The sequence below is a fragment of the Trichophyton rubrum genome (genome assembly GCF_000151425.1).
Source record: "Trichophyton rubrum CBS 118892 genomic scaffold supercont2.8, whole genome shotgun sequence".
Lineage (NCBI taxonomy): Eukaryota > Fungi > Ascomycota > Eurotiomycetes > Onygenales > Arthrodermataceae > Trichophyton > Trichophyton rubrum.
In genome coordinates this window covers 585,436-606,449 of record NW_003456421.1, presented here as the reverse complement: position 1 = coordinate 606,449, position 21,014 = coordinate 585,436, and the positions used below count along the sequence as shown (strand labels likewise).

Sequence of the window (21,014 nt, the reverse complement as noted above, 5' to 3'; positions counted from 1 at the left end):
TGACCGGAAGGTGTTTCTAAACCGCCTGGCAGCTGATATGCTACTATTTTACTTCTGCCACGTTTGTTCTATTCTCCATCATAGGGATCGCTACAGTCTTCCTGCACCAACGTTCCTCAGGCGATTCTCGAACCTTTTTTATCACGAAGTTGGATCCCTCCGTCCATTCTTCGTGCACCCAGAGCAGGCTACTTTTTATTCCTTCTACTTCTACCACCTGCAACTCGCTATGAAGAGACACTATTATGGACCGGAACAGGGTATTTCGACCGATTCCTTACAATTTACTGAAGTTTATGTCGAACCACAGTGTCATGCCACTTCCTTATTATCTGTTGAAGCCCGGATTTGTTCTGGTCCTTGTCTATGTCTGCGGGTTCAATCCTGAGCTGCAGTAGAGTCTCGGAGTGTTGACAGGTTCATTCGAAAGATTGGCTTCGTATGTCTCTGTGACCATATTAGAATGGGGTTCGAAAACCCCTTGCTGCCGCAATTGGTGAGGTCGGCTTTTGTTAAATTCCACGCATATAGGCAGCGCGGAGTTCCTGTTGAACCGGATATATTCATCTATCGAGCTTGTGGTACTGACTACCAGGTTAAAGTGAGGGCTCTTGACAGGAATGGATTGGCGCTGGTCACTACTAAATGGATAAACCTTGGAGATGGCCTTGACCCTGAGGATATCCGGTGGAAGAAGAATAGCGAGAAATAGCGTGCCGTCGACCTGGAACCTGTAAAGTCATCTAAGGAGAATGTATCCCTGTTTGAGGATACAGAAGGCCCGTAACTGGCATCATTAATCGAGAAGAACGAATCATACTTACTCAACAATAATTATAGATATTCGCTAGGTCATTTGTGGCCCGGAGCCTGGATGACGCAGGGCGGAAAGCATCTTCGGTGGTACCATTTCTATTACTATTTCTGTTATAAAGAGGTCGGAACGATCGTCAACTTCTACATGGACCCGCCACTGTGGACTGGTGCCATTGCGCTTTACCTTGCGGTTTTTTTCATTTATTACTGCAATCTACAAGGACTCTTTTAACGGCATGCGTTTTGCCTACCCATTTCTCTTTCGGATCATTACTTGCCTCCAACAGGGACTCTTGCTGCCTATTATGTAGGCCTCATTATTTACATATCGTCATAACTTTATGTCTGATCTAAAGAAGGATCGATCTCCGGATTGTTCTGTCTTGCTATCAGTTCTGGAAAGAGCTGATAACACGGATACTTATATCATCATCATCTTCTTCTTTTTCTTCTTCTTCTTCTGTTCTGTTGTCCCAATCTATTTCATCCTCTGTCAAAAGCAACTCCATGACATTTCGATATCTCCATACCGTGGCTCTTTTTGCAATAAAAACAGCCAGTGAACCGTCAAATACCAATATAACCCTGCTGAAAATACGCTTTCGTCACAAGAGCTCCTCCATTCCCTCGGCCATCTAGTTTCTATTACGAATATGACGCGTTCTGCGTAACAATGCCACCCCAAACGTGATTCATACATTGACATTATTCTGCTTTAATGACCGGCAAAAGGGAAACTACCTGGGATAAACTGCAAACGGGGGCAGTCTGGCTACAAGCCATATGGCCGATCCTAAAGACAGTTCTGCTACCGGAGAGTTGTGGATTACGGCGTGAGCTCATATGTCATACGATGGTCAGGTTTCTAAGCAGGAATCGGTATCTAAACATAGACATACAAATCAATCTCCCCTGGCCATGAGATATATATAGTAATGCTTCATCTGTGTAAATGCATATGTGCAATGGTAACAAGTATCCAACAGTAAACGACTGATGGGCCATGGAAAGCGAGGAGCCGAACGAAAAGCGAAAAATAGGAGAATTAAAAAAAAAAAAAAAAAAAAAAAAAAAAGCCATATGATATCATGCCTCATCGCTAGGTCGCTCCAGCTCATAAAATAATAAGTAAACTTCCTTCTGCATGTTCAAAACGTCAGTTGTCTTACATTCCCTAATTTTCTCATCACTGATACGCCACCAACGTTCGTTTGGTTTCTTCTTCCATCTGAACCTAGACGATGTTGATGGTCGTGGCGATTCAGGAGAAGGGGTAGGTGCATTGTTTCTTCTGGTGGAGGTTGAATCCCGCTTTGGCGAGAGAAGGTCCCCTGGTAGAGCTGCATCTATGTGCCGTCTGATGGAAGACGAGGAAGTAGAAGGCGCTCTATCTGGAACACCGGACTGGGTGTCTGACATAGATTGCGACTGGGAGTGTGAGCGAGGTTGTTCGGGAGATAGATGTGGTGCAGACATCTGTGCTTGACCTGAGGCAGGCCGGGAAGGTATAGAGGATGTCGTAGCGGTGTCTGTGGGTGTGCCTCCTGCGGCTGGGAATGAAGATGTTGATGTAGTGGTAGATGGGGATCTGGAGACGGGCGACATGTTCAAGGGGGTGATGTCGTCTGTGGCTTGTTTTGAGGAAGAAGAGGGTTTCATGCGTGGACTAGGGAAAGTAGATGGGTTCTGGCTCTGTGACCGGCTTTGAGCGTATGAATGGAAAGCATCCGGTGTTGAAAAGGGCGCGTAGACGTGGTTCCGTCTAAAGGACTCGTAGTGGCCGCTGTTATGGCTTCCCTTGTGGCAGACAATGGCAAGCAGTTTGTACCATTTCTTCTCGAGAATACCACCCAGGGCTAGACGTTCGGGGAATGAAACTTTGGCTGCATTTTTGGTAGAGAATGCATGGTCGAATATTGACCTAGAGAGATGGATAGCAATCACCTTGGGAAACACGGTGATTCGCATGTGTTTTGCTATCTTGCGGCGAGGCACTTCCGACGGACTGGGCATGGTGACGCCCTCGGGGATGATTTCGGGGTCGTTTTCAATAGCATTCTTAAGAAGCGCTATCTCGTTACTTAGTAATTCCTGTGTCTTTTCTGACGAGGTACGGGATCGGGCCTTGACTTTCTGCTCAAGGGTATAGATGAGCTGGCATCTCTCACAGCGAAAATCGTCAATGAATTCCGTCTTTAAAAGTCCGTCGAAACAAGAGCTCAAAGTCGCCGAGCTCTTCTGGGGGACTTGTAGGGTCAAGTTGACAAAAGTTGTCTGCTTCGGTTTATACTTATATTTGCAGTGCTGGCATTCAATCTGGGATTCGAGCATTCCTTCGAGAGGGAAGCCGTTCTCTGATTCGGTAACAGACTCGGCATGAGCGAGCTCTATCGTTGGCATGGCAGCACTCGCATTCTCGCCGTCGATCTCTTCCTTCGACAATTCCTCACTACCATTGGCCATGGGTAAAGAGGTAGAAGCAGTGGCAAGCTTGTTCCTGAGAGCTCGCTTCCTCGCCCTCTCACCGGCATGATACTCATCACACAGGCGCTCAACCACAACTTGTAAGAACTCCTGTGCATCCTGCTGACTCCTACTTATCCTCGTTCGGAAAGCGAGTTCCAGGGCAATCACAAACGCTCTCGCAGATATGGTCTTCTTGTATATCGGCCGCTCATTCAACCCGTCCAGCATATCCTTCAACGCCCTCGTAACCGGCGCAAGCTGCAGCTTCTGCACCTTCTCCGCATCCTGACCGGCCCTGAGGTCTTCTGCCGGTGGCAAGGCATCGTATATCTCAGCGCCTTCGAGGTCTCGCTTATGTAGTTCGCGGATGAGGTATACTCGCAGCTCGCCTAGGCCCGCCAGGGCTTGTAGAACAGAGTTGATAAAGCAGTCATTGGCCGGGTTGGACAGACCAACGATGCCCTTCTTGCGTCCGCTAATGTTGGAATCTTCGCCGTCAATCGTGAAATTGGGTCCGAACACGTAGAAGAGGGTGATGGCAGCCAGAGACGCCCCAGCAGCGTAGGCTGCTATCGTGGCTGGTTTCTCGGGCATAAAGAGTTTCGATGGATGTCCGGACGGGCAAAGACGCAGAAGACAAATGGGACGGCCGGGGGCTTTTTCTCTTTGCTTTTAGTCCATCCTTCGACAGAGAGGCGGGAAGCAGGCTGGCGCTCGTCTTCGTTCGACTGGTGAACTGGTTAAAACTGTTTCGTCGTCTTCCTTTCTTCCCTGGTGGCTCTGGAGAGGAGTTGTCGGTCAGCGAGCTTTCCCCCCCCCCCCGGCTGTTGCTCGGCTGCTGGGTTTGTTGCTCGGGTTCTAGCGGAGACTAGGGCCCTTGCGAGAGCGAGCGATGGAGATCACAGGCAGACGAGACGCTTGAAGATCGAGAGAGCGATCAACGAGGGCGAGAAGAAGAAATATGCCTGGTTCTTTAGTAGGGAGTGAGTTTCGAGAGTGACTGTTCGGGCGTGGATGCTTTGGCTTGGATGTCACTTGCTCCGTCGCTAACAAACAAATAGTCAGGCTTAACTATCCAAACAAGCCAGGAGGACTCGAGCAAATAGTTATCGGTTAACTAGGATTCCAGGGCCGATGAGAAGACGAAGCCGTTGCAGTCGAGATGGCTGTATACGAGATATATTTATATCGGGCATCTTGCTGTCGACGATACGAGCAGCGGCGCAAACAGACGGACTCAGAAACTGCAACTATTTCTTACAGCAGGGAGAAGACGTAAGTAAACCAGCGTCATCGTCTACGTAGACCTGGCCTGTATCCTGTTCCGCGGCCCAGGCAGACGTGTTTTTGTTTGCGCCGGCGGAGGTTTATGCAGTTACCTAGCCTCACAGGCATACGTAGGTAGTTTGGCAGACCAGGAGCAGACAAAAACATAATTGATATTCGGTGACCTGGATAGAATAGCTACCTGGTGTCGTCCTGTCATGTCCCTCCAGCGTTTGGTTCATGATCATAGACCTCGATAGTACGCTCGTTACTGTACACCGACAATCGACGAGAGAGATCCGTCCATCCATTGTTACTTAGTCTCCCCCTTGCATCCATCCTGTTGACCAGGCCTCCTAGTTACCTACATCTTGCGCCGAGAAGATAAAAATCACAATCATGACAGTAGAAAAGAAGAAAGGTAGACAGATAGATGGCTGGAACATAATACTATCAGTCAAATGGGGGAAGCAATGATGCGGGATTGCCGCACAGTGGGACGGTTTATATCTTGTGGTTTCGAATCGAGGCTGTTTAAGCTTCGGCCTGGGGTCGACGGCTTCTAGTCCTGCTTCCAACTCCGTCAGAGCTTCGTGGTGTAGGCGTCTTCTTCTTCGGGGGTGCTGCTGAGGCTCCGCCAGATTTCTTGGGGCGGCCTGGTCTTCTCTTCGCGGCTTCATTGCCATTACTGTTTCCATTGGCATTGCCGTTCTCCGTTGTATCAGCAGCAGCAACCGTAGTAGAGATGGCCTCATCTTTCTTCTGAACCTTTTGTTTCTTCTCGGCTGGTTCGATGGGCTCGTCCTGGGTCTCTTCTTTCTCGTCCTTGGAGTCAGCAGTAGTTGCGGCGGGTTCGGCAGTAGACATGGCGGCATGGTCACGCTTCTGTCCAGTTTCCTTCTCTCCCTTGGGCTCTTCGGGCTGCTCCTGGGCTTCTTCCTTGGATTCTTCCTTAGATTCTTCTTTGGTCTCTTCTTTGGTCTCTTCAACCTTCTTGTCTTCGGTTGGTGCGTCTGATTTGGTCTCTACCGCCGGCTTTTCGGTATTTCCCGTAGATGTGGGCTTCTCATCACCATTAGCCGTGGCTTCTGGCTTATCTGCATCTGTGCTAGTAGAAGCGATCTGTGTGTCTGCGGCTGGAACCAAAGCTATATAAGACGACAGTTAGTTCCATCCAAGCTGTATGTATCTAATGGTAGACCGGCTAGTACTCCGTAGCCGACGGAAAAACAGGGTATAGAAACAGCCAACGCCTACCAATGCTATCTTGGTTCGTCTGGCCAGTCGCAGACGCCTCGACTCCTTCACTCGACATGATCGAGGCTGCGCGAGGATGCGCGGCGGTGGTGGTGATGTCGATCGGTAGTGTTAACTAGATGGCGCACCGATGGGCAATTGGAGATGCAGCTATACTTCGGAGCACACGAGACAGAGCTATAACTGGCTAACTAATTAATTAACTGGACTAAATGGGCGGCCAAGATGGAATAGACGAAGGCGACGATGGAGAAGAAGAAGAAGGCGAAGGCGAAGAAGCGACATCGATTGTTGTTGTGTGGCAGAAGACCCAAAGTTGGCCGTTCACTCCTTCATCCTGGATCCATGTTTTTTTGCCCTCGGCGGTTCAACAAGCTTGCACATCCTCTTCTCCAGACATCGAAGAAAAAACAAGCTGGAGACAGCCTTCATTCCCTGCAGGCGCCGAGCCAACGAGCGGGTGATAAATACGAGAGGCTTTCTGACTTGCATGGCCCGCGAACTCCACTGCAGCGACGGCCTGGCAGTGGTGAGTTCTAGGGCTGCAAGGCCAGGTCAGCATTGATTACAGCATAATCTTTGAGTGATGATTGAATTTTTGTATATTATTTTATTTGACATTAATGTTTTTTTGTCGGTTTTGGTTTCTTTAAGAGCTGGTGGATGTATGATTATGTGTATGATACACAAAGTGTTGGATATATCAACTCTGTAGTTACGCCCAAGCACCAGAGTACATCAAGTGTCTAGGAAGAGCTAGGAGAACTACTTCACATAGAATTTATTAAGATACTGGGCGCTAGGCTTTTCCGAAAGGCAGCGAGTCGGAAACCCGCTACGACTTATAGAAGGCTGCGGTGGCTTAGTGTACGACTCATCTATCGAGGTAGACGAAGTCGATGAGGAGGCCGGTGAGGCCGATGCAGAAGAAGAAGGGCTCTGGATCACTGGCCCAAGGGACCTGGCAGCGTTCGAAATTCCAGAGACGACAGAGGCATACTTGCCTCTCGTTGCCTAGATAGCGTTTGGGTCAGTATACTTCTCTCCTCCACCTTTCCTAGAATGAAAGACACCAGCTTACACTCCCATAGGGAGAATCATAGCACAGGGCGTAATATAGGGAGTCCCCCAGTGCTTTGCTTCCCATCAAAGTCTCCATTTCTTCCTGTGAAAGAGAGTATAGCGTTGAGCCTGTCCCCTTGAAGCGAAATGAAACATTCTGGACCCGCGGGCTGGAGACCGGCACTTCCCAGCGAGTTGCTACCCATTCATGTAAGAAGGCTTCGACTTCTTCCTGGGAAGCTGACGGGCTGGGGAACGTAGGCAGACCGGATGATTTGGCCATAACCGGGCGGTCGGTTGATTTGCTAGGTTGCTGCGTATGTTATTCGGTTGGTTGGTAGCAGGTTGAGATGTCGAGTAGACCACGAGGCTGAGATGACGTCTGAAGATAGAAGACAGCCATGGTATGGTTGAGAAGAGGAAGTAGGAGAAAAAGAGAACAACGGAATCTGGTAGTGGTAATATATATGAAAGACACCGTAGAAGGCGATGCATACGGCTGTGACCCTTGGTTCAAAGAGCGTGGAAACGTAAGCACGCAAAAGTCTATGACACAATGCCACTGAATTTTCCACTACCTTTTTTGGAGGTCCAGCTGGTAACTTCCATCTCTTTCTTCTTGCTTCGCCTCTTTGTGCATGGATGATGCCAGTTTCTTGCCGTTGGCAGGACACCAGGCTGAGTCGATGCGGATTGTAAAAAAGACATATGCTGAAACAGCATGGAAATCGGCATAAACCTGTTATAGACTGAGCTATGTACACGGCTTCAACCGTAGTCTGTACAGGTAGTGATCTCCGTGGAGAAGCTGAGTGGCAGCGTTGCGGTCTTAGTAACAGACTACGAACTGCTTGCCACTGAGGCTGGAGGCTTCTAGTCCGTGTCTTGTGGAGTGTCTGCGGTGTCTAACAGAGCCACAGGATAGGAGATCGTAATAATAACCCCCAGAGATGATGAAATAACGGGACGGGTTTACCACGTCCTCGGGCATCGGCGACTTGCATTGACAAAGGGAACAAAGTACCCCGGGTGCGTGGGCATTCAAGTAAACGATAAACTGGAAATAAGATCACTGGCTGAAACCTCTCGGTGGCTTTGTTGTTTCTGCTGCCGCTGCTTTTTGGTAGACTGGGTTGCCGTATCATCTGGTAGGAGGTCCTTGGTAAAGCTGATCACTTCTGATGCAGCAGCGTATTGTTTCTGCTCAAGGCACAACGAAGCCAGCCGGAACGAAAGATGGAGCAAACGTTCGATGTTATCACGATCCGACCTTTTATAGTTCCGGATATATCCAAGTGAGGACGTGACATTAGGTTCAGTAGGGTGATAAACCGGCAAGAAGGCGGCCCAGAGCTGGTTCGGAAGTAATAGACAAATGGAATAGAAAGCGTTGAACAGCTCCGGCCGGATGTTTTCTACAGCCGAGGCATGCTCTGGAGCTGAAATCCACTGGGCAAGGTAGTACGCCGTGGGACGGAAAGGGTATGTAGGCACTGCATGGCTGCCTGGCTCGACTATCTCGCATCTCCAGGAGGCATCTGAGGCTCGTATGAAGAAAGCAAGGGCATCGTTGATGCCGCCTCTGCCGTACTTGACTTCCGCAGCAACGTACTCGTACATGATGTTGAACTCGAGGAAGCTCCCGTCGTCCGCGTGCTTTGGCTGTCTGTGGGCGGGACGGTAGGCTCTAGCAAGCTGTAGCCAGTCCATCACGGTACGCTGGCGTCTCTCAACAGCCAGATAGGGCATTGCCAGCGCCATGGTGTGCCTATTGCCAAAGAATCGCTTCTTGGACTCACTATCCGCAGCCGTGAACCAGGAGACGATGCGTGAACCACCTCCAGACTTCTTCATCACCTTAAGCGCCTCTCCATCGGCCATGCTACGCAGGGACGACCTGTGAGCCTTGAGACAGTCATGCAGCAACTGACTGTCTGCCCTTCCGGAGACCATGGCATCGTCCAATGCTCCGAAGGGGTCATCTTGTATCTGCTTCCCGTTCCGTATATCCCGGGCTCCCAGCGTCGACGGCACCGTATTGAACAAGGGATGCTCGAGAATCGAGTTTAGATGTCTCTCCGTAGCGGTAGGCCGGGCATCGGCCTTGCTGTTCTTCCCACCTGCTTTGCCGGCCTCGTCTGGCGGGCTGCTGCTGCTGTCCAGCGAGCTGACGGGGGGGTGTCTGCTGTCGAGATGCCGCCGGAAGGACGAGGTCAGCAGGTTGAGCAGCTGCTGGGACTCGCGGGAGGTCTTGGGCAGCGGCGGATGGATCTTTCTTGCCAGCGATGTGAAGTATCTCTTCATCGTCATTATGCCTGTAGCTGTAGGTGTCTTCCTGGTCTTCTTCTTCTTCTTCTTCGTCGTCGTCGTCGTCCTTCTATCAGCGCATCGAGACGCCTTGACCGTCAACTCCAACGTCAACGTCAACTTCAGCTCCTTTCTATATCTTCTTATACGACTATATCTTCGCCTTCTCCTTCTTCTTCTTCTTCTTCTTCTTCTTCGTCCGCTGCCCTTGACATCATCTTCATGACTTGTCTCCAACCTTTCTCGACTTCCAATCCAATCACCTCGCTTACGGAAGAAAGCTTCTCCGTGTCCATCGCGAAACTCGCCCCAAAGCAAACGAAATCATCCTGGAAGCAAAAGAAAGACTCCCAAGTCGCTTTTTCAATATCTTCATTCTTCAGCTTCATCTTTCTTTCTTCTCTTCTAGTCACACATCGCAGTTGTCATTCTCCTCCGAATTCCCAGCTTGCTCCTCTGTCCGCCGCTTGGTTGCGAGAGGTTGTGCTTCATTTCTGCCCCAGGCTGATTGTTGGCCGTCGAAAATTCTCCCTCACACGACCTGCTGCATCTCTGCAGTTTCTCGACTCTCACGCTCTTTCGTGACGCTCTGCTCTTCTCTACATCAGTCCCTTAGCTATGTCTGAGGTGCAATCAAGGCCGTCTGCCTCGCGTGGGCGCGGCTCAGCGCGTGGTGGACGGGGTGGCCACATCTCCAGAGGCGGCCGGGGCGGCGCCAGGTCGACAGCGGCAGCGAAGCCTGCTGCGGCCAGCCAGGAGACCGCTGCTGATACCTCGCATGAAGACGAAGGAGAGATTGGCCAGCTGAAGAAGAAGTATGCCGCCAGTCTGTCGACGATAAAGGAGCTCTTCGCAGACTGGACGGATGAGGACTTGGTTTTTGCCCTCGAGGACGCCAACGGTGATCTGGAAGTGGCCATTGAACGCATCACAGAAGGTTGGCCTTTGTTGTGCATTTCCTTTGTATAGATATCCATAACGCATGTATTCTCTTACTCACCGTTATCTGATAGGAAACGTCTCCCAGTGGGGTGAGGTAAAGAAAAAGAGCTCTGATCGCACCCGGCAAAAGGCCTCGTCCAAGGATGCTGCCCAACATATTAGCGGAGACCAGAACATCCCCCCATCAAGACCAGGACGCGGACGCGGAGGCTTTGACCAGCGTGGCCGTGGCCGTGGAGACCGCGGCCGTGGTGGCCGTGGTGGACGAGCTGGTTCCCATGCGGTTCAATCTTCTCAGGCCAACGGCACTACTTCGAACCTGACTCCTGTGGATGGCTGGGATTCTAATCTAGCAGTAGAGCCCCCGGCGGGCGTCGAGACCTCTGCTGTCGAATCCAAGCCTCAGCCGGAATGGAATACTGTCCAGGAGACTCCCAAGGTTGCCGTAGAGCAGTCGACTCAGAAGAGCAGTCTGATTCCTGAAGGCTCGAAGCGAGGTTGGGCCAGCTTGTTTGCGAAGCCAGCTCCGGAACCCGTCAAGGAACCCCCATTGCCCACTGCCCCAAGTGCACCTGAGAAGCCCGCCGAAGCTCCTGTGGAGCCCAGTATCCCCGAACCAGCCCCTACTGCCGCACCTGAACCAGAACTTCTCCCTAATGACCAACAACAAGAAAATGCCGAACAACAACAACAACAACAGCCACCAGCAGCTCCCGCGCAACCACAAATACCAGTACCAGTACCAAAACCAGTCGAACAGCCCAGACCTGTCATCCCACAACAACCACCAGCTCCTCCATCTGTATCTGTCCCTGCCGAACCTGAAGCCCCTGCTCAACCTGACACTGAATCTCCTGCTGACATCGAAAAGGAATCTGTCCCTCAACAGAAGCAACAGCAACAGCAACAGCAACAGCCTCAAGCTCGTACTCCCGCTACCTCCTATGCTTATCCCAAGGGTCCTGCGGCCGGTACCGCTCGCGGACCAAACTTCCAGCGCCGTGTTATGGAACAGCAAGAACCCGTTGTTATGCCCGGAAACCACGCCGTGGACCGTGCCACTGTCCAGTTTGGCAGCATGGGCCTGAACGGATCCACTAATGATGTTAACATTGATGAAGAACGAGAAGAACCAGAAACCCGCCCCCAGCCTCCTCAGCACTCCCCCGTTGCTCCCCGTGCCTCTCTCCCTCCCACAACCAGACCCGTTGCCGTCCCTGAAACCACCGCCACTGTCCCCCGACCCGCCCCGGGCCTCCCCCCAGCCCCTGTTGCCTCTGCTGACACTCAATTCAACGACTTCTCCCGGTATGGTGATGCTCAAAAGCCATACGATATCTTCAACCAACAGGCCGATCAACAGGCCCAGCAACCACAGAGCCAGGAACCATTCTCCAACCAAGGAATTCCATCCCAACCTGCTGCCGTCACGACTGCTGCCGACTACTCTGCCTTCTACGGAGCTGACCAGTCCCGCAACCCATACTACTACAGTGCATATGGCCAACCTCAGGATCCTGCCGCCAGCCAGCGTGTCGGTGCCGGATTTGCTGCCAGTGGAGCGGAATTACAGCCTCAAGTTCCCGCCTCACAACCTCCAGGCCGTTATGCGCATGCTGAAGCTCCTAACAGTGGTCAGAACACTCCCCAGCCCGTTGTCCCCGGCCAAGTACAATCTGCCCAGCAGCCATCACACCACATGCCCCAGAGCCAGGGAGCGCATGCTGGATTTAACTACGGCTATCCTTACTACACTAACCCTCACTACCCCAACGCATACATGAACCAAATGACTCAGCATCAGCAACACCAGTACGGCCGCAACCGTCCAATGTATGATGATGCTCGCCGATATGAGGAGCAGCAGCAGCAGCAACAGCAGCAGCAGCAGCAGCATTACCTTCCTCACCAATCCCAGTACGCTTACGGCACCCAGTACGCCCCTTATGGCAAAGGTGGAATGTACAGCCAACAGCCTCAGCAACACGGATTCGGCTATGAGTCTTCCCCAGCCAACACCGCTGCCTTTAACCAGTCGGCTGCTCCCCAGCGTGACACCGCTACATACGGGCGAGCTGGCTCCGCTCAGCCTGCCGATGGTCAACAGCAACAGTCCACCGGGGCCAATGCATTCAGCGGCATTCCCGATGTCTTTGGTCGAACCCAGTCCGGCTTTGGCCAGAACCAGACTATCCCTTCTCAGCAGGCAACCAGCGCTGACGAGACAGGCAGTTCCAAAGCTTACGATTCCTCGAAGACTGGTGGCCCATCCCCATCCGTCTCACAGGTCAACCGTCCTGGCTCTGCAGCTAACAATGCACCGCACCAGCCCGCCACCACCGGACAGTCTGGTCTGCCCCCTGTCCCCGCTGCCCAGCAAGCCAACCAGCAAGCTTTTGGCGGTTACCCTCACCTCAACCAGCAGTATGGCGGTCTAGGAGGTCTTGGTGCCCACCAAGCTGGTACCACTCACCAGGCCACCGCATACAACAACTACGGTGCTGGATTTGGCAGCAACTACTACGGCAACAATGGCCGCGGCGGTGGTTGGGGTGGAAACTATGGCCACTAAGCATCAAAGTCATGTTTATGCCATGCTATGCCATAAAACTACCCAGGGAAACGTTTGAGGAGATTTTCGACCACAAAAGATAAAAACCAATGAAAAAAACGAAGAGAAACGAAAAGAATGAAAAACGACTTAAATGGAAAAGAAATAACTATGGGAACTGGTGGACCTTTTTTTTGCTATTATTTCACTCTGTTTTTTCCCTCCTCCCTGACTCTCGCACACTTGCATACCTAACTCTACTCCGTACTCTATTCTGCGCTGACTTGACCTGAAACCTTTCACTTATCTCTTTTTGCGATTGGGGAATGGGGAAATGGGATTGTTGCTGTTTCTGCTTTTTTTTTATTTCAGTTTCTTCATCTATTATTCCTTTCTCTGTTACTCTTACGCGATGCCTATATTAACTTTTCCTCCTTTCTCTCTTACTTTCATCTTCTCTTTGCCATTTTCCTGGGAGCCCTGGCTGTGAATGTGTCTTTTCCTCTTCTCTCTTAAACCAATCAAATGGTGTTTTTGTTTTCAAATCCTGCTCGTCTGCATTACGGGCTCCTTTCATCCAAATCAATATTGAGGTTGTTTTTCAAGGGCGTGTTGCCAACGGGGTGCAATGTGCATGCGTTCCTGCGGACAAACACAACCACCAGTTCAAACTTGGCTTTGGCTTCTTTCGTGCATTCTGGTATGGCATGATACCGCTGCACTTGTCTACGTGCTTTAATCGTTCTCTTCTCCGTGTGCTTCTTTCACCAGGAGTTCGGCTGCTAATGCTCGAACTGTACAGCTGATCAACTTGAATGGGACGGAGGGCAGAGAGGACAAAGGAAGATAAACGGAAGGAAGATCAATCTTCAGGCGTCATTCGTTTCATGCAGAGGGAAAGGAAAAGGGAAAGGATATAAAAAGAAATTGTTTTGCCGTGGTATCCTCTTTGTTGTCGACTTCAGTCGTTATATCAGTCAGCCATCAGTGACCAAAACTGACCTGGCTTGTACCATCACCACCATATCTTACTTCAATGCTGTTGTTTTCATTCGCTTTTCTTGTACCCTGATAGCCCCTTGGTTGCATGGCTTGCATTCAATTTGCTGCATCTTTAGGAAATTGAGAACCGAGTTGACCCTTTCCACTTCTTGCTATACGTACAGCACCAGCATTGGTATATGTATCTCAGCATCGCCGACTCGATATCAAGTTCGGCCAGCTTACGTCTCCCCCGACGAATCGCGCCCCGTTTTCAATAGAATGCAGAAGACTTTATGAAGGATTCAAGTTTTAGTGTTTTGCAGATACGAGGAATGCGACCCAGCCCCATAGGCTCAGCAGCCGCATCGAGTGCTCAGAAGCTGACGACAGCAACATGCGTGGACCTGTTCTTCGGCTCTATCTCGATCCTTCGGGAAGAACTGTCTGTTTGATACCCAGAACCACGTTCGCTAGTTAAGCATGGGTGAAAGCTCTTAGCATTCTCTCCGGCCAGGGGAGCGCTCGAAGGGACTCGTCGGATTGGCTCGCATTCCTCGCATTGGGGCTTGATTGATACAAGACTTTTCCGCAGGCTTCGAAGGGATCACTGATTCCAGAATTAGAAACGCATTCGTAACCACTCTATCTATATGGGATTTCCATATTGAAAGATAAACATGAGCTCAAGATACTATTATGATGGTGGACGAGAAGATGTATATATTCTCCTTCAATCCCCAAGGTAGTCATGAAATCATCTTCAGATACCAATACAATTTTCCGTATAAACGACTGAAAGGCATTCATGATGTCTTCGTGTGAAGGAGTTGATTTTATCAATAACGAGGACGTGGTATGGCAGTACTGTCCGACATTTGCACCGGCGGTTCTCTTTGCAGTTCTCTTCTTCCTTACCACAGGAAGCCACATTATACAAGCCTTTAGATTCAAGAAGGTCAACAAAATTCTTTCATTTTTATCACACCAGAGTTGCAAACGAAACTGACTCATTTCTCATATAGACATTCTCATGGGTCATCATAGTTGGCGGCGCATGGGAAGCCATTGCCTATGGCCTACGGGCAGCTGGCGCAAAGAATATATATCAAAAAGGGTTCGGTCTGCCCCATCAGATCCTCATTGCCCTAGCTCCCCTATGGATAAACGCATATGTCTACATGGTTCTTGGGCGGATGGTGCACTTCTTCCTCCCTGATAAGAGATGTTTTGGTATCTCAGCCAGGAGATTGACGGTCATCTTCGTCTGCTTGGATGTCATTGCTTTCCTCACCCAGGGGGCCTCAACCAGTCTTTTGAATTCAGATACTGCAAGCACTATCAAGATTGGAATCGACCTCTGTACGTTTACTTCATTAACTCTGCAGACGATTCAATTGCCTAACATGAGCATAGACATGGGAGGTATTGGCCTTCAGGAGTTATTCATCTTAATATTTATTGGCCTTGCGGTTCGGTTTCAGTACAAGATGGCCATCGTCGAACAGATAGAGCAATCCAAGGGCCCATGGAGGCCTCTTCTGTACACCGTTTATGCAGCTCTTGTTTTGATCACCATACGAATCATCTATCGACTGGTAGAGTTCTCGGGAGGTCTTCATTCAGCTATCGCCACAAACGAAGCAGCCTTTTATATCCTCGATGCAACCCCCATGTTTCTAGCCCTGCTTGCACTGAACATCTTCCATCCCGGTAGATTCCTTGTCGGACCTGGAAGTGAGTTTGAGAAGAAGCCAAAGAAGGCTAAGAAGCGCAGGAACAAGAATAAGTCGGGGAGTAAGAAATGGATGCTGGATGACGACGGCCAGGGGCACTTTCAGGAGCTGCCCCTAAATGAACGGGTATGACCGGTACGATAATTGTTTGTTTGATCTACTAATGTACGTTTGGCAGCCTCTATGATGTATGAAGAAACAGAAAAGTCTGCTCTCTGCTCATTGTATCGCGCTCTTTCTTCTCTATTTAATATTAAAATAAAATCAATAGACAGAATGAACCCATAATAATAACTCTACAGCAGCTCCCGCAGCCATAGAATGCAATTATAATAGGGGCAAACCCAATAGGAAAATGAAAGACATCAAAGCTTTGATATGCAATGCAAGAGGAAAGGACGGTACGCCGTAATTCAGGTTGAAAGTTTGTGCTACACACCTTCTCAAGGGTGAAAAATTAATTGGCGGCAGGCGGGCTTACAGCAAGGCCGACCCCCTTCGCAGAATCGGCGTGATATGGCGACTTTGCGTCCTTAGCTCGAGCAGAATCAAATCTCCAGACGCCACCGGTCTTGTCGGAATCGATGAAACTACATGCTGATGATGAGCCATCAGTTCCAAAGCCAACCGTCCTGAGCAGCTTCTTGAAAGCCGTGTTGTCTTCGCTGTCGCCATCGCTGCCATCTAGATCGATGCGCTTGAAAAACCGTCTTTCCCATTCCCGCTTCTCTTCAGCTTCGACTTTTCGAAGCTCCCTTTGCGCATTCTCGATCTTTGATTTAGCTATTGATAGGGCGTCCATGTCTCCCTTTTCAACTGCAGCGGCAACATCCCTCCATGCACGTCTGGACTCATATATATCCTGCTCTTCAATGGGAGCAATAGTCAAGGGGGTGGTCTTGAATTTCTTGACATCAAAGCTGTCGATCTCTTTCTTGGTCGAAGCATCTTTGATACTGAACGAATCCGACCACTGGCCATCGACAGTGTATAGGGGACGTTTTTCGCCCTCACTTTGCTTATATAGTATAGCAGAAAAGCTGTTTTTTTTGCCGCTAAGCCAGCCGCGGCCAGAATAGTCAATCTTGGCCATGTATCCTGTGGAACTAGTGATATAAGTGCACTTGTTAAGTTCAACGAATGGGGTTCCATAGATCAAAGACTCAATATGCAACGACGGCAGTGAGATGAGGTAAGTCTCCTTTTCAGTAGAACCTGGCGTCGGGAAGGACAAAAGGGCGTGGCCGATCTGCTTAACATTGATAGTATTTGAAAAGGACGCTTTCTGGGCATTGTATCCTTGTAGCTATTCCTCCGGCGATCCCACATTAGCAAAACATTATGTCAGTACTGTGAGCGTGGTAACTAACCTGGACACCATGCTTTTGATTTTCGATAGCGTAAGCTGTAACGGGAGGATGATGGCTATAGGGCATGATGTTAGCATGTCAAAAAGAGGAAATGCTGGTCCGGTATTTATCTCGGCTGAGGGACGCCTGCATACTTCACTTGTTCACTGAACAACAGGGTATCGCCGACATCACCGTCATCAGCCCATTTCCCTAGATATAGCTCACCCAAAAACGGGTTTAATGGCTTCTTTTCACTTCCTAGCTTCTCGCTCCGACTGCAGTACTGTTGGTGCAGAGTACTAAGGAACCACTTCAAAACCAACAGAGCACGCTTCTGAGGGTCCTGCTCGCGTGACGGTGCGACTAGCAAGGCGGGGTGCTCAGCCCAGTATGCAGAGAACTCGACCAGGGAGGTAGACGAAATTATAAATGGGGGCGCTGTAAGAGAGGATAGATCGCCGTTAAATGAAGCAATGGACTATGAATTTCTGTTAGATTAACTAGGCTCCTATATGGGTATTGTTGCTGGGGAGCGGGGAACTCGTTACCTTGAGGAAGGTAGCCCAAGACCCCTTGCTTGACGCAGGAACGCCAGAGCCTACGTCCTTTGAAGCCGACATGATTCAACACTGTCGGCCAAAAATGTTCTGCTTTCCTGCTGTATAACGTGTGAAACTCGAGTGTGAAGATGACGGAGAGTTGGTGATGAATTGACAAGCAAGTCGAAGATCGGAACTTGGCCCTGGAGCATTTTATATTGATGCTTACTTAATAATCTTTTGGGTAACCAAAAAAGCTAAAGCGCATAAAGAGGGCAAGCGACGTCATAATTTCTTGGCAGCTAGGCTCTATCAGGACTAGCAGAGAGATCGGGTTCCTGATGACGTAAGCGTAGATGTCATCTTTTAATGTTGAGGCCCTCTACTCTATTGTATACGTGGAAAGAAAGAGAAGATGAAAGCAGCGACACTGAATTAATTGTTGAAAAAGCGATTAATTGAGACAAAATAAGCCAGTCTAGGTTGCCCTAAGTAACTCGAGCTCTAGTTGAATGCGCAGTCCTTATCATGCAAATAGATCCCCAAAGGTGAAAAGAAAAAAAAGGCTATGTTACAAGTGGTACCAATCCATGCACTTTTAGATACATCCCCCGCCACAAGGGAGCCTGTGAGTTGTGGCTATGTTGCCTTGATCCTATACGTTTGGACGATAGCCTCCTATGTGGTTCAGTTAATTAAATCTCCGCTTTGCAGGGATGATGGAGGGACAAGGCTATAACATACCATACTGGGGGTACTGGTGTGAGCCGGCACCAGTTTGCTGTGGGAGTCGAAGCTGTGATACACTGGAGGGCAGCTCGATCTGACGGAGGAGATTCACCATCATCTCGGGCGAAAACCTGGTTGCGTCGTATGTAGAAGCTGGAGGAATGATGCTTAGAAGGTATACAACATCTCTAGGTAGGGGTCCTGCTGAAGGAGGTGGCTGCTGTGGCTGCTTTCTTGCAGCGGTCGGGCCACCACTAGAGCCGTTGGACTGCAGTCGTTTCTGCTGTTCACGTCTTCCGGCGGCTCCTTTCAGCGGAGATTCGGCACGGATGAATTTTCGTGGCCGGTTTAATTCGTCACTATATTCGTCAAGAGGGAAGGATCGTTTAGGAGAGTGAGTGTTGCTGGTTGGATGGCGGATAGAAGGTGAGCTGGGCCGAGAGCTGGGCTCTTCGAGAGATAAAATCGTTCTGGTCTTTAGTTGGCTTGGTGATAGAATTGGCTGGAAGGTGGTAGGATCAAAGGATGGGGCGGAGAATCGGTGGGAAAACTGCTTCAGAGAAGGATCCTCAGGGAACAATTCTCTCATCCTAGCCTCCAAATTATTTATTTGTACCAGATCCCCATATCGAGACTCATATTCATGCAAAAAGGCAAAAATGGGTTTGGCTTTTGCAACATTCTTCGGATTTGAAGCAAGTCTTCGAACAGTGGTTTCAAAAACTGCGCGTGCGTCTATAAACGATACGTTAGTGGAGTTATTCACAGAGATGATGCGAAAGTTAACATACTCGTAATATCATTAATATCAATCAGATGCTTGAGATACTCCAAAGCAAATACTTCATCTTCTGGGAAGAGCTTTGCTCCTCTCTCAAAAATTTTGGTTGCGGCAGGGTCCTTGTAACAGTGGTATTCCAACAAGGCACTGGCAATATAAACATCACTGGTGATACGCCCACGTTTACGCGCATCGGCGAATATCTGACGGGATCCGGCAATCTCACCAGGCTTGCCTTTCCCTTGGATACGGCGCATTGCCCTCATCAACGCAATCCAGACAAAGGATATGGCCTTGGATAGAACGCCGACTTTCGCGGTGTAATCTTTTTTCACCGACTCAATCTCCTTCGCTTTGGCACTTTCCTGAGTTGGCCGGTTTTCCGTTTCGTCGTCATCATCATCATTTTCGAGCTGACTTGGCTGCTCGGGTTCTGCCTGTGCAGCTTGTTCCTCGAGCTTGGCAATATCCGTTGCCTCCTGAGCTCGCACCTGGGCTATTAATTCATACAGTGCGTCAAGCAACTTGTCGTAAGGCTCTCTGACAAGGGTACCACGTTTCTTAGGGTCCTGTTCCGAAACTGAGGATAACTCAAGTCGATCGGCACGTTTAAAGGCAAGGAGACAGCTCTCCGGGTTCGCTTCTATACCTTGCTTTAAAAAGTCATTTCCTTCGGTTTCCATGTTATTTTGGAAACAGAAATCCGCGGTATCGAAAAACACCTCTGGCACAAATCGTAAGGCCATAAGTGCTTGCTTGTAGACGTATAGAACTCGTTGCTTGTAGCTAGCCAAGTCCTCTTCTTTGAGAACCAGAGGATCGTCTTTTTCCCACTGTATCCAACGTTTCCAGATTTCAACTTGCTTGGAGAAAGAAAAATCCCCCTCATACCCCGGGGCTGGAGGTAGATGGGGGAGTGATGACCTGACAAGTTCTTTGGTGATGTTTTGAAGTTCAGTATAAGAGCTCCTCGCCGTCATGTAGGAGGGAGATTTATCTTGTATGAATTTGCGACCCTAAGCTGATAGTTAGCAAATGCCTAATAATTTACTACCAGTCAAGGGTATGCCACTTACTGTTAGCTTGTTAAGGCCCATCTCAAACTGATCATACTCTTTCCAAAGAGTATTGACGGCCTGCGTAGGAATACATATTGCCCGCTGGTATGCCTTTCTCAGAAGATCCATCTTCTGTTGGTCTTGCCAACCAGAACCTCCAATATTACCAGGCCCCGAGCGGAGAAATTGGATGTAATCAACCCAGATATTACCCGAGTCCTTATCGATGCCAATATGTTGAAGTGCAAGATCATAGGCCGACGTGATGGTTCGTCGTGCATCGCCACTTGTATCGGTGGTCAAGTTATTACGACGGCGGACATAGTCCAAATACAACGACCAGAGCTGAACATTAGGTATAGATAAAAGACATTTAGTAAATATCTGCTCCAACTTGTACAGTTCGTTATTTTCGGACTCCATGGTGGCATATTCGACCCATTGCTCAGCCTAATGAATTGTTAGAAATGGGGTTTGATGATGTAATTGCAACGAAGATAAAACTAGGATAACAACGTACCGCTGATGGAAATACTTTGAAAAACCTCTCATAAACCTGTCTAGCGCTATCAAGCTTGTTCCTGCTGCGATGTTCGCTAATTAATTCCAGCCATGCATCTGTATCGCCACGAGGGTCAGCTTTTATTCTGTCCTCCAGGATGCCAACTCGATCATGCGGCAGACGGGTCCTAGAGGCGGCTGCAGCAACTGGCGGCGTGGAAGGTAGGGAGCTGTTCGCGGATTGAATAGCGGATCGTCCTGGGGTCTTTGATTCTCCTTGCATTGGTTTAAGTGCACTATCGTTCTGCACAGTATAAGCAACGTGGGAATCAGAAGCAGGAAGATTAATGGAAACAGGTGGAGTGTTTTGATCTGAGGCAATATTTTGCTGCTGTACATGGATGTGTGAAACAGGTTCATTTATATTTTCAGAAAGAGAGCGCTGAGACATGTCTGCAGAAGTAGATATTGAATTCTGAACTTGAGCTGATAAGGCCGCAGCTGGCGGTTCATACTCTGCGTCCCCTCCATCTTCATCACCTGTTGATCCCTCCTCAAAGACACCAATCTGGGATATGGTGGTAGAACCTTTGGGCTCTGCCCCACACGGGGGAAGTGAAAAGGTCGAGTCATTGTTGTTATAGGACTCCCCAGGCATCCTTCAGGCAAA

General features: G+C 49.5%; 10 protein-coding genes across 10 annotated transcripts; 2 read left to right on the top strand and 8 right to left on the bottom strand.

The window, feature by feature from the left end:
• Window positions 1-463: 463 nt before the first annotated feature.
• TERG_12447 (uncharacterized protein) lies at window positions 464-712 on the top strand (the record flags this gene model as incomplete). Its single annotated transcript, XM_047751402.1, has 1 exon — window positions 464-712. The coding sequence occupies one exon, from the start codon at window positions 464-466 to the stop codon at window positions 710-712; it is 249 nt and encodes an 82-aa protein (XP_047607028.1).
• Window positions 713-1,582: 870 nt separating this feature from the next.
• On the bottom strand, window positions 1,583-4,074 carry TERG_06741 (uncharacterized protein). The gene has a single exon (XM_003232702.2). The coding sequence runs from the start codon at window positions 3,874-3,876 to the stop codon at window positions 1,903-1,905; it is 1,974 nt and encodes a 657-aa protein (XP_003232750.1). The 5' UTR covers window positions 3,877-4,074; the 3' UTR covers window positions 1,583-1,902.
• A 96-nt stretch (window positions 4,075-4,170) lies between these two features.
• Window positions 4,171-5,895, bottom strand: TERG_06740 (uncharacterized protein). The gene is made up of 2 exons (XM_003232701.2): window positions 5,806-5,895; window positions 4,171-5,696 (listed from the first exon to the last, which is right to left on the bottom strand). Exons 1-2 carry the CDS (start codon window positions 5,861-5,863, stop codon window positions 5,083-5,085), a joined length of 672 nt encoding a protein of 223 aa, XP_003232749.1. The 5' UTR covers window positions 5,864-5,895; the 3' UTR covers window positions 4,171-5,082.
• Window positions 5,896-6,570: 675 nt separating this feature from the next.
• TERG_06739 (uncharacterized protein) lies at window positions 6,571-7,150 on the bottom strand (the record flags this gene model as incomplete). Its single annotated transcript, XM_003232700.1, has 2 exons — window positions 6,571-6,819; window positions 6,887-7,150. The coding sequence occupies 2 exons, from the start codon at window positions 7,148-7,150 to the stop codon at window positions 6,571-6,573; spliced, it is 513 nt and encodes a 170-aa protein (XP_003232748.1).
• Window positions 7,151-7,908: 758 nt separating this feature from the next.
• TERG_06738 (uncharacterized protein) lies at window positions 7,909-9,177 on the bottom strand (the record flags this gene model as incomplete). The annotated part of the gene is made up of 1 exon (XM_003232699.1): window positions 7,909-9,177. The coding sequence occupies one exon, from the start codon at window positions 9,175-9,177 to the stop codon at window positions 7,909-7,911; it is 1,269 nt and encodes a 422-aa protein (XP_003232747.1).
• Window positions 9,178-9,792: 615 nt separating this feature from the next.
• On the top strand, window positions 9,793-12,688 carry TERG_06737 (uncharacterized protein; the record flags this gene model as incomplete). Its single annotated transcript, XM_003232698.1, has 2 exons — window positions 9,793-10,111; window positions 10,188-12,688. The coding sequence occupies 2 exons, from the start codon at window positions 9,793-9,795 to the stop codon at window positions 12,686-12,688; spliced, it is 2,820 nt and encodes a 939-aa protein (XP_003232746.1).
• Window positions 12,689-14,293: 1,605 nt separating this feature from the next.
• On the bottom strand, window positions 14,294-14,662 carry TERG_12446 (uncharacterized protein; the record flags this gene model as incomplete). The annotated part of the gene is made up of 1 exon (XM_047751401.1): window positions 14,294-14,662. The coding sequence occupies one exon, from the start codon at window positions 14,660-14,662 to the stop codon at window positions 14,294-14,296; it is 369 nt and encodes a 122-aa protein (XP_047607027.1).
• Window positions 14,663-15,639: 977 nt separating this feature from the next.
• TERG_06735 (uncharacterized protein) lies at window positions 15,640-18,298 on the bottom strand. The gene is made up of 4 exons (XM_003232696.2): window positions 17,285-18,298; window positions 16,889-17,214; window positions 16,755-16,809; window positions 15,640-16,690 (listed from the first exon to the last, which is right to left on the bottom strand). The coding sequence occupies exons 1-4, from the start codon at window positions 17,354-17,356 to the stop codon at window positions 15,842-15,844; spliced, it is 1,302 nt and encodes a 433-aa protein (XP_003232744.1). The 5' UTR covers window positions 17,357-18,298; the 3' UTR covers window positions 15,640-15,841.
• A 468-nt stretch (window positions 18,299-18,766) lies between these two features.
• On the bottom strand, window positions 18,767-19,765 carry TERG_12445 (mRNA 3'-end-processing protein rna14; the record flags this gene model as incomplete). The annotated part of the gene is made up of 1 exon (XM_047751400.1): window positions 18,767-19,765. The coding sequence occupies one exon, from the start codon at window positions 19,763-19,765 to the stop codon at window positions 18,767-18,769; it is 999 nt and encodes a 332-aa protein (XP_047607026.1).
• A 48-nt stretch (window positions 19,766-19,813) lies between these two features.
• TERG_12444 (uncharacterized protein) lies at window positions 19,814-21,002 on the bottom strand (the record flags this gene model as incomplete). Its single annotated transcript, XM_003232695.2, has 2 exons — window positions 19,814-20,293; window positions 20,364-21,002. The coding sequence occupies 2 exons, from the start codon at window positions 21,000-21,002 to the stop codon at window positions 19,814-19,816; spliced, it is 1,119 nt and encodes a 372-aa protein (XP_003232743.2).
• Window positions 21,003-21,014: the final 12 nt, after the last annotated feature.

Bases quoted from the DNA above. Each gene is read 5' to 3' on its own strand.
- TERG_06741 (XM_003232702.2), bottom strand. From the start codon at position 3,876: ATGCCCGAGAAACCAGCCACGATAGCAGCCTACGCTGCTGGGGCGTCT.
- TERG_06735 (XM_003232696.2), bottom strand. From the start codon at position 17,356: ATGTCGGCTTCAAAGGACGTAGGCTCTGGCGTTCCTGCGTCAAGCAAG. The intron at 17,215-17,284 runs GTAACGAGTTCC...AGAAATTCATAG, and splicing joins CTTGGGCTACCTTCCTCAAG to TCCATTGCTTCATTTAACGG. The intron at 16,691-16,754 runs GTTAGTTACCAC...CCGGAGGAATAG, and splicing joins ATCAAAAGCATGGTGTCCAG to CTACAAGGATACAATGCCCA.
- TERG_06740 (XM_003232701.2), bottom strand. From the start codon at position 5,863: ATGTCGAGTGAAGGAGTCGAGGCGTCTGCGACTGGCCAGACGAACCAA. The intron at 5,697-5,805 runs GTAGGCGTTGGC...CGTCTTATATAG, and splicing joins GACGAACCAAGATAGCATTG to CTTTGGTTCCAGCCGCAGAC.